At 41.2% G+C, this 10,625-nt stretch overlaps 1 protein-coding gene across 1 annotated transcript in view; it reads right to left on the reverse strand.

The window, feature by feature from the left end:
• FAM124A (family with sequence similarity 124 member A) overlaps nt 1-9,877 on the reverse strand; it is a 56,353-nt gene extending 46,476 nt beyond the window's left edge. The window contains exon 1 of the mRNA XM_054056774.1: nt 9,796-9,877. Within this exon, the coding sequence (XP_053912749.1) occupies nt 9,796-9,842 (47 nt within the window). The 5' untranslated portion in view covers nt 9,843-9,877. The remainder of the gene's footprint in view (nt 1-9,795) is intronic.
• Between the last annotated feature and the right edge of the window lie 748 nt (nt 9,878-10,625).

A 10,625-nucleotide genomic window follows, 5' to 3' on the forward strand; every position in this document is an offset into this window, starting at 1 on the left:
AAGGTGGTTGGCAGTAAAAAATTTTTTTACAAAAATAATTATTTTCTTCCACTTTTTATTATTTGTGCCTTACAAGAAAGAAGAAAAATAGTAAAGTTCTTGGTATTTGAGACATAAAATGGACCAGAATGCAAAAATATACTGCACAAGACAATCTTACACTGGCATAAGAAGTGCTAAACTGGTTTATTTTGCCACCAGTAGTTTTTAAGCTACATCTGTATTGAATGGCGTTGATGTCATTCATGTCAAGACACATTCATGCTTGTCAGTGGCACATTAAGCCGTGTATAAGCCTACAGTAGCACAAATTAATAGTAACATCTAGCATTGTTTAACAGGCTCATGCTAGTTAGAGACAACAGGCACAATAATGCCACTGTTGTCTCTAATAGTGTGTGACCCTGATTCTCTAAAATAATCTGGATATGGATAAGAGGCTTGTAAAATCGAAAGAACAGCTTGGGAAGAGCTGTCAAGGTGTTGTTCGTGTATTGTAGGAATGACAGGTGGGCACCAAAACCAGAAATGCTTATTATGAAAGTGCTGAATTTCCACTGCTCTTCTCTGGAGAGATTCTGGGCTTGTGTGCAGTCCTGTGGCCTCTCGGCATCACAGGAGGTCAGTCCATCTGTGTCTCCAGTGATCTTTAGAAAAAACTTTCAGCCTCTGCTATTGATCAGGAATTAGAAAAATAAAATCATTGTATTGGAAAATTGGTATTTAATCTGTTTTGACTACCTGGCTAGGTTTGCATGTATGTCATTTTGAAAGCAGTATAAATGATTTTTCAGTTTATGTGGAGGATTTCGCATAAACATTACCATAAATATAAGTCTTTAGGCACAGAACAAGCTCCTGTAATTACAATCCCTCTTCCATCTTTCCCCTAGCAAGTTTCTAAAAGCTAGTTTGGACAAAAACCTATAAAGAGTGCTCGTACAGAACAGTCCTGTATAGACACCTATGTAGTAGTTCAGAATATACAGAAACAAACTCTTCCTTCCTTTGTGACTCTTAAACTGTCATGTAGACCAATTTAGTCACAAAAAATGATACTCAATTTACTCAAATTGAGTAAATTGATACCAATGATACCAATTTACTCAAAAAAAATGCATATGCTTTGTTTTAGGACTGGGATCAAAAATGTTGTGCCTGGCTATGAAAGTAACCATGGCATAAGCTGGTTCTCAGCTTGCTTATATTTAAATTATTATGTTCAGGTAAGAGACATTAACATGTTTTCAGACATAATGTTATGTGAAAAGATTTGTCCAAGGCCAAAGAGAGGCAAAACTGAGACATCGGTTCCGTGTATCTTGATTCTCAACTGGGACCTGTGTTTCGGGAACAGGGAAATATTTATACTCCATCAGCTGCAAGGGCAGCAGAGGACCCTGAGCCCTCCAGGGGAGGTACCGATGGTCAGTGTTACCAGAACTGGGCAGACTGCTGTCTTTCTGATTCTTAGTCTACACAGATGCATTCATTTAGTTAGTGCAACTGTACTTAAAAGCAGGTCACTTCCATTTGCTCTTAAGTGTGGTTTCAAAGTGAAATAAATTGACTCTAGCCACTGTTGAACTGATCTAAGATGTAATCAAACCTCCGTAAATATTTAGGAAGAATTTCAGTTAAACTTATACATTTCTGTACAAAAAAATTTAAGTAGTCAGCTAACAGATCTTTTCCATCTCTGACTTTTATTGTTCCAGTTAGTTATGTTTAAGCACTGGCATATGAGAGGATCTGGAATAGATTTTATGCTGCATTTAAGATTAATTTATTCCATCTGTCCCAGGGAGGAAAAAAAGAAACATTTGAAGGAAATATATAATTAACATAGTAAGTAAAGCTACCACAAACTCTAGGCTCTCTTATTTATGTATTTGCCTCATTTAACTCTGTTTTATTCTGGTCTTTCACGTAATTATGGTGAAAAGGAGACTTCTCTGCATTAAATTCCAGGCATCTCAGAGGTTTTAATGAATGAAGTGCTAGATCCTCTCCTTTATTTGTTTTTCTGTTACCTGTGCTTCTGAAAGCAAACTTGTGAAAGCTTCTGAAAGGAGGTTGCAGCGAGGTGAGTGTTGGTCTCTTCTCCCAAGTAACATGTGATAGCACAAGAGGAAATGGCCTCAAGTTGAGACAAGGGAGGTTTAGACTGGATGTTAGGAAAAATTTCTTTATTATAGTGGTGAAGCATTGGAACATGGAAGTGGTGGAATCACCACCCCTGGAGGTGTTCAAGAAACATGTAGATGTGGCAATTCATGACATGTTTTAGTAGGCACGGTGTTGAGCTGATGGTTGGACTTGACCTTAAAGGTCTTTTCCAACCTCTATGACTCTATCTGATTAGATATCAGGAAAAATTTCCTCACTATAAGGGTTATCAAGCACTGGAACAGGCTGCTCAGGGAAGTGGTGGAGTCACCATCCCTGGAGGTATTTAAAAGATGAGTAGACGAGATGCTCAGAGATAAAGCTTAGTAGTGGACAGATATGGTTGGACTCAATCTCAAATGTCTTCTCCAACTAAATGATTCTATGATCTTCAAAGAAGCCAAACAAGTAAATCACTCTGTTGTCAAAACCAAACTACACTGAGGACATGAAATGACTGCTAGTTCTGCAAAAAGTTCTTTTGCTTTTAGTTCCGTAGGACCTGGTATAAAATAGACCTTTAGGTACTTGAAAGGGGATGTAAAGTGATTTTTTTATGGCTGTGTACAAATCAGTTAGCCTGATATGTCCTATGCGATGGCTGATTAGGAGGTGTCTACCTTCCAAAGGAAACTTTAAATGTGCCTGGTGCTGTATGTCGAGATTGTACAAGGTTAAAAGTCTTAGGTCATATCAGCAAGGTTAAGCACCGCTTAACTGCAGCCTCCAGCTGCTATAACCTCTGTCCTCGCAGAAGGAAATGCAGACAGCAGAACCTCCTCCTCATTCCTCACGTAATGGTCTTAGTAACCAAGAACATGGTGCAGGAGAGTGATTGCGGCAGCCTCAAGCTGAAGAAAGACAGAGTGGAAAGCTGAAAGCTGAACTGCATCAGATCACATATGTTCTAAAACAGAAGATAAAGTGAAAGTACCCATTTCCCTGCTGAATCCACACCTGGATTCAAATTTCAATTTCTTCTCTGCTCACCGAGTTCCGCATGCCTGACTGTCATCTTTCCTGCACCAGCCATGAGGATGGGGTATAAGGAGAAGACCATGTGCCTAGACCTCCAGCCCAAAGAGGAGTGAGCGAAAAGAAGTGGCTGTTTTGATCATTGCCCCATGTGAATGTCCTGCCAATTCTGCTATCGCTTCTGGGATATTTCTGGCCTCTCTGATCTATTTCTTTCTTTATAGAGCTTTATTCCAGGGTAGGGAGAGAGGAGGAAAATGTATCCCTTTTCATGGAACTGAAATTCTGGTGGTAAGGTTGTACTGCTGGGAAAAGAAGCACTCAATTCAGTTCTTTTCATGCAGCATTTGGGATCTGTCAAAGTGTGCATTTCATGCACCACTTTGTTGGTGCAATTCTAAAAGGTAAGGGGACAGATGCCACTGCAGTTCCTTCTGGCATTATACTATAAATTAAAGACTCTTCCTAGTTTTTGAGAGACAGAACACAGACCTAGCTTAGCAGAGGATTCAGGACTGCAGATGAAGAAAAGACAAAGATGCTAAAAAATGAGATTTTTCATTCCCAACTAAAACTTTTCAAAGTTAACCATAGTTACACTATCTCCATCCTCTTCCAGCTGACTCTGGAGGCAGAATCTCACCCCTAGAAAGGGGTTCTGTATTCCATTCCTGACACTTTCCATCCCACTCTAGGTGTTACAGTGATAAAGTTCTCCGTTTACAGAATCTGGTGTTTATATAAAAGGTTTTATCCTTTAGCAGTCCCGGAGGAAAGTAGCGCTCTACAGGTCAAGGCTATTTTAACATTCACTGCTGGACTTAAGACACTGGGTTGTGGATTGGAAAAAACAGAGACAACTGCAGTTTTGGAAGGAGTAGGGGAGTTACGGCTTGGCATGTGGTTCGGCCTTCATGCTAGGTCAGCCCTAAAAGGCTGACTTTAAGACTAGTAAATGTTGCCAAAATATTTGTGGCGGTTTCTCACATAGACTGTTGTGTTGCTGGGGTTTTTTTAAGGGTTATGATGAGGTCAGTTTCATTTGTGGTAGGTCTCAAGCCAGACACCCAACCTCCTAAAATTCTACAGTTTTGAGGTAAAATACAGCTATGCAATAAAAGCTGTTTCTTCAAAGCGTTGAGGCAAGGCTTTTCAGTGAGGTTTTGGGCAGTTTGGTTCCCAGATCCCACTTTTTTAAGTTTCATTTGAAAATCCTAGCATGCACACTTGTACCAAAGTTCATGGCACAGTGCAGCAAATGTGCATTTTATAAGGAAATTGCTCATTTTTACTTGAATTCTGGTATATTAATTTTTTTATTTTAAACTTCTAGCACTCAGTAACAACTGCTATAAAAACTTGAGTATTTGGAGTCCCTTCCTGTATCATCCTGAAGCCCAGAACTCTATGGGAGTACAAGGGGGAGCAGAGCTGCTCCCCATCTCTGTGCGACCATCAAGTTGGAAGCTTGACTAAGCTGAGCGATGGAAAGCCCTGTTCAAGGGACGTAAAGTGAAGGTGGCTCTGTATCATGGACTTGAAGGAATTCATGTTGTCTTCGCACTACAGAATCACAGAATCACTAGGTTGGAAAAGACCTCTTAAATCATCGAGTCAAACCATTCCTATCAACCACTAAACCATGCCCCTGAGCATCTCATCCACCTGTCTTTTAAATACCTCCAGGGCAGCCTGTGCCAGTGCCCGATGACCCTTTCTGTGAAAAGTTTTTTTCTGATGTCCAGCCTGGTGGAGCTTGAGGCCGTTCCCCCTTGTCCTGTCCCCTGACACTTGGAAAAAGAGGCCAGCACCCTCCTCTCTGCAACCTCCTTTCAGGTAGTTGTAGAGACCAATAAGATCTCCCCTCAGCCTCCTCTTCTCAAGGCTAAACAACACCAGTTCCCTCAGCTGCTCCTCGTAAGACTTATTCTCCAGCCCCCTCACCACCTTCATTGCTCTTCTCTGGACACGCTACAGAGCCTCAACATCCTTCTTGCAGCGAGTAGCCTAGAACTGAACAAAGTATTCGAGGTGTGGTCTCACCAGTGCCGAGTACAGGGGCAGAATAACCTCCCTGGACCTGCTGGTCACACCATTTCTGATACAAGCCAAGATGCCATTGGCCTTCTTGGCCACCTGGGCACACTGCTGGCTCATGTTCAGTCACTGTCAATCAACACCCCCAGATCCTTCTCCGTGCAGCTTTCTAGCCCCTCTTCTCTTTGTCTGTAGCACTGCACAGGGTTGTTGTGCCCCAAGTGCAGGACAAATACATCATTACAAATGATCTCATTCAGCCAAATCCTTTCAGTGGATGTAATCGGTGGGTGTGCTGCATGTAGGTGCCAGGGTCAGCACCCAGGCTTGGACTTTAGGGCAGTGGCTCTGTGCCAAACAATAGCAAATCAGCCACCAGGCTCTGGGAGTGGACTGTTTGGCACTTAAATCCCTGATAAATTATAAGAGATGAGCTTTTGCTTCAAATCTTGACCCAGACCTCACTGGTGCAAGGGAACTTGGAAGAGCTCAGCACCAGTTTGGATAGCCTTGAGTGTGGAAAGCCTGGTGCACAAGGGCTGTGTGCCAGAGTAACATGAAGGAATGTGGAGGTCATGCAGGTGGATTCCTATTCTTCAGTCATCAACTGCTGGTGTTATACTGTGCCACGATTTTGGTACCCTACAAGAGAATTGCACCAGGACAATCTAAACAAGGTCATCTGGGATGCCACTGGGACTTGAGAGATGCTTTCAAGATCTCAGTGGCTGGATATAGACCTATAAATTTGTGCATATTTCTAGGTCCTCTTAGCCCATTTGGCTGGAGACTACTCATCTGTGATGGCTGATGGATTGAGAATGTAGTCATGTCCTCTGGACTTGTTGATCTATGAAAGCAACACTTGAGCCAGAGTGGGTGTTAGGTGATGCTCAAGTGCTTGCTTTGTTTCTCCCATGATGGAAGTCTTAAGAGTGTATTAGCACACACTCATTAAAGCACAGTCAAAATGTTTCAGTTGTCACTTTAGGAGTGCTAGCAAGCGTCATGTGAAGACACACAGATAAGAAGTTTACCAGGTAAGCAGACAACAGATTTGGTGTCACTTCTAAGAGGTCAGTGAGACAGTTCTGGCTTTTGCTGAGCATCCTGAGCCCTTCATATATACTCAGTGAATGATCATCATATTCACAATAGCACTCCTATGATGGTAACCATAGCAACTCCTGTAAAATGAAGTTTTTCATGAAATAGTGTGCTTTAAAAGGCCGAGGAAATATCTATTTTCAAGGACCAGTCCTGTGCCCACTGGTATTCAAAGCGGAAGGATTAAACCTCTATAACAGCAGCAGTAAACATAGCGACTTTTGCACGTAGACTTTTCAGAAGGGGAAAACTGTTTTCAGGTTTTTTCCCTTTGCGGCAGGTTGTGACAATAAAACATTTTACTCTGGAAAGCAGCTACATTTAAAAAACTCTGTTGGATCTCCAAGGAAGGTTATATTTCTTAATTGTTCTACCACGTTTTTAAAAATCCAGCTTTGAATTACCTGTGATATAAGTTTTCAATCTTAAGATTGACAATCATATGGTCCTGTTAAGTTTAGATGTTTTTAGTAAAACACTTTATCCAGTAATTTTGAGTTTTAGCAACTGATTTATCAAGTGAACAACAGGAATTGTGTGTTTAATTCATAATCTAAGCCATGGTAAACCTAGTGAAGTAGATCACAGAAATAAAACCCGTAATTTTTGCTATGAGATGTTTGACTCTGTTTCCACTTCTAAGATCTGTAAACAAGAGTAGATTTACTGGCGTAGAGAGAGATGTTAAAGTTCCAGCTCTGGCTGGCCTAGGAGCTCCTGTATCTATTGGCTTTGTACAGCTTCCTTTCCCTTCCCTCATTAGGGTGTGGCTTTAACTCCTTCTACTGATATGGTGAAACAGGAAATGTTAGAATATCCCTTTTCTCATGTCAGGAACAACCTTGTATACATGATGTCTCTACCTGTGCCTAGAATATTGCCAGTGAATTGTGTGTCCAGAGTGTTTTGCCTCAGAGGCATCATCTCTCGTGGTCAGCATGAGGGGAAGGCAGGTGCAAAACAAAAATCCCACTTGATGGAAATGTCTGTTTCTATTAAAAGCTGGTAAGGAATGAAAGCAGAATCTTGTAAAAGAACCATAGAAAGAACATCACAGAAATTAAGAGAAGAAACACTCTGATGCAACATATAGACCAGGCAGTTCTTTAATGTCTTCTCACAGCAGGCAAATTGCTGAAAGAATGAAACCCATCCCAGTTTTCTGGTTGATCCATTTGTACGAGGGTGGCCTTTTCCAAGAGTTTATGGATCAAATTAAAGGTCTCAAATAAACCTGCGAACTGCATCATCCAATGACCTGCAGCCCCAGGGTTCTCGTGCTTTTGCTAGCAGCAGAACTCCTTAGCAGAAAATACTCATCTAAAAAGAAGCTGCAGAGATTCTGCCCTTCTCACCTATCCCTGACCATTCACATCCACCTCCTCATCTCCACACTATGTGGAGAAATTGAAGAAGCTGATCTGACCAGCCCAGCAAAAGAAAGAACTGGTTTGTTTTCAGCCAAATTAGTTTCCTGGACAGACACAACTTCTGCTTGTACAACTGCCAGCAGCAAGGCAACAGAGAGAATCAGAGCAGCATGGCTCCTCCAGAGCAGAGGACAGGACCACAGCAGCCCAGACTGAATTTAACTTCAGCTGTTGCTCTCAAACTGCACTGAAAGTGTTTCAGAACTGTAACCGGACTATATTAAAGTATGAAGGACAGAAAAATCCATCAGCCGTAAAGGATTATTAGGAAAAAAAGTTGGATGATATTTCTGTGGTCTGCAAGTTTTAGCTGAAAATTACATACCTTCTTTTGGCTTGTATAAATAAACTTAAAAAAAAAATAGCTTTGATGTTTAAGAAGCTCAGACATATAATAGCTGACAATGACATTTTGCAAGAAGTTCATAAAATGTCTTAAATCCATTAGCATTTGCTGTTGCAAACTCATTCTGTAGTTTGGGAGCCATCTGCTTATCTCAAGATTTTATTGCCATCCATCTACCTTAGCATTTTGAATGAGTGCTCATCTCTGGAGTGTGTGAGTGCCATCCCTTCAAACAGCAGTGCCTTCTGGATTCCCTGGCTGCTTATAGTCTCTTATAGAGAGACTATTCTTATAAAGACTATGAGAATAATTGTGCTAGGTTATATCCAACATCCATCTAGCCCAGCATCTATCTCACTCAGTAGCCAGAAGAAGATGTTTAAGAAAAGTGCAAGGGCAGGGCAAACTTCTAATGATACTTCCCTGATTTATCTCAAGATGCAATTTTAATATTTAAGAAGGCCAGTGATCATAAGAGAGTAGCAAGTGGATCACAGTATAGGTAAGCTTAGCCCACCTTTGGCTGTGGTAACAGTTTGACTATGAGAAAATGTGGCTGATTTGAGGAATGCTACACATTCTAGAAGCATGCAAGTAGCACCATGCAGCTAGTGATGGGGAAAAAAATCTTAATGAAACAGAAAGCTGTCTTGGCAGCAGCTAACACTCTAATTTCATTCCCCTTGGAAAGCTGCACTGTGTAGGTGACAGAGCATGGTTGTTGTTCCCAGCTCTGATATACCTCAGTTAGAGTATTGTGCTGTAGCAAAAGCTTCTTGGTGGATCTGCCAAGACCTCCATACTAGTGGCTGGCAGTGCTGCTGCCTGGAGTTGGTCTCTTGTGATTTATAGGTACCATCCTATGCACATCTGGGTGGTTGTATCCTCTCTGAGTATGACAATTTGATTTAATTTGATTTTTTAATTAATTTGATTTAATGGGGGGAAAGTATTGTCTGGAAGGATAAAAGTGACAATACCAATTACCACGGGAGACGTATCAAGCGACAGTGTCCAGCTGTCAAAGTTGCTAATTTCACCTCTCAGATCCAAGCTGTTTGATGCACAAACCAAAGCCCAGCTGCCCACAAGTGCCAGGAAACTCAGCTGGGTTTAAACATTCTGCCTTTCAGGAAGGAGAAGGTCCTGCTCATGACAGTAAGATTGAAATGTATCTTCTCTCCATCATGCTACAGGATTTATCTTAGCCCTGCACAGCACTCCCTTAGTCCCAGTGGCCACTCTGCCTTGTTTCCTTTGGGCCATATCTGGAATAATGCCATCAGTCTGGTTTCTCTTTTGTGGCAGAAGGAAGGAGGGATCTACACTCTAATTTCCTTTCTTGCCATATATTTTATTCCTTCCCATATAATTCCATGTGGCAAATCTGCTGGATGTACAGGGGCTGAATGACTTGGGGAGGTGGGTGTGCACTGCAGTAGGAAGCTCCATCCTTCTCAAGAATGCAGGAGCAAGCAAGCTGTCTTTAAACTTAAAAAAAATACCAGCTGTCAAAGGTGAAAGGAGAAGGCTTAACTGCTATTTCACCCTCTGTTATACCCACTATAACAGATTTCTTGGAAAACAGTCATTGCCGTAGTGTACCAGGTAAAATCTTCTTAGGATGAACCTAGAAATACTTATGCAAATAAAAGCATTTACTTTAGTAGCCAGGATCAGGTTTCGCAATACAGATGGGAATGAAATGAAAACATTTCTTTCTGAACTTACTCTTTTTCTCTGCTGATTTCTGGATTTTCCCCCAGAGTTGGGCCCATGCAGCTCACTGGCAAGTAGATCCTTTCAGAGACCCCAGATGGGCAGTAAAAGGACAACTTGAGAAAAAGGTTTCCAAAAGCTATTCTCAAGTCACCTAACACGCAGTAGCTAAAAGAAAGACAGTAACATGTGCAAGACACTCCTAATCCAAATCCCAGTAATGGAGTTACACGATAGGCTGCAGCCTCTTGCCTCTTAATTTATAAAGGATCAAGTGGTATTAGAGCCAGTCAGCTGTGCATCATAAAGTGCTCATCACAGGATGTCAGCGTGTAAAAAAATGACACTCCACAGAGAATGGGAAATAATTTCATCATCTCTACTTTAACCAGCTATTGAAGCAAGCTGATCAGCATGTTCTTGTCCGTGAGTGAGGAATGTTGTTTATGCTCAAAGAAATGGTGTATGACCTTCATGAAATGGTTTAGATATGGATTCTGGGCAAAATAGAAATGCGTGAAACCAATGAAACAGTTATATTCATTGTCTGAAAATGCAGTTAATCCTAACCCTGAGGCAACAGTATTTATTACCTTTATCTGTTCAGCAAATGGCACTACTGTGTAAAAATGCTAAATTTCTTTTTGAATAAGTAGATCCTTTATATCCTTATATATGTGTCTGCATGTTGGCATTTCTGGGACTATTTACTATGGCCTATTACTGTATAGTATGTTACAGATGTACACAGTATTTTTGGAACCTGAACTATGGGAGGTATTCTGTATTTGCAGGGCGGATGTCATGAATAGATCCTTTTCAGATCCTTTTATCATTTTCCA

This window comes from Cuculus canorus, chromosome 1 (assembly GCF_017976375.1).
Source record: "Cuculus canorus isolate bCucCan1 chromosome 1, bCucCan1.pri, whole genome shotgun sequence".
In the NCBI taxonomy this organism is placed as follows: domain Eukaryota; kingdom Metazoa; phylum Chordata; class Aves; order Cuculiformes; family Cuculidae; genus Cuculus; species Cuculus canorus.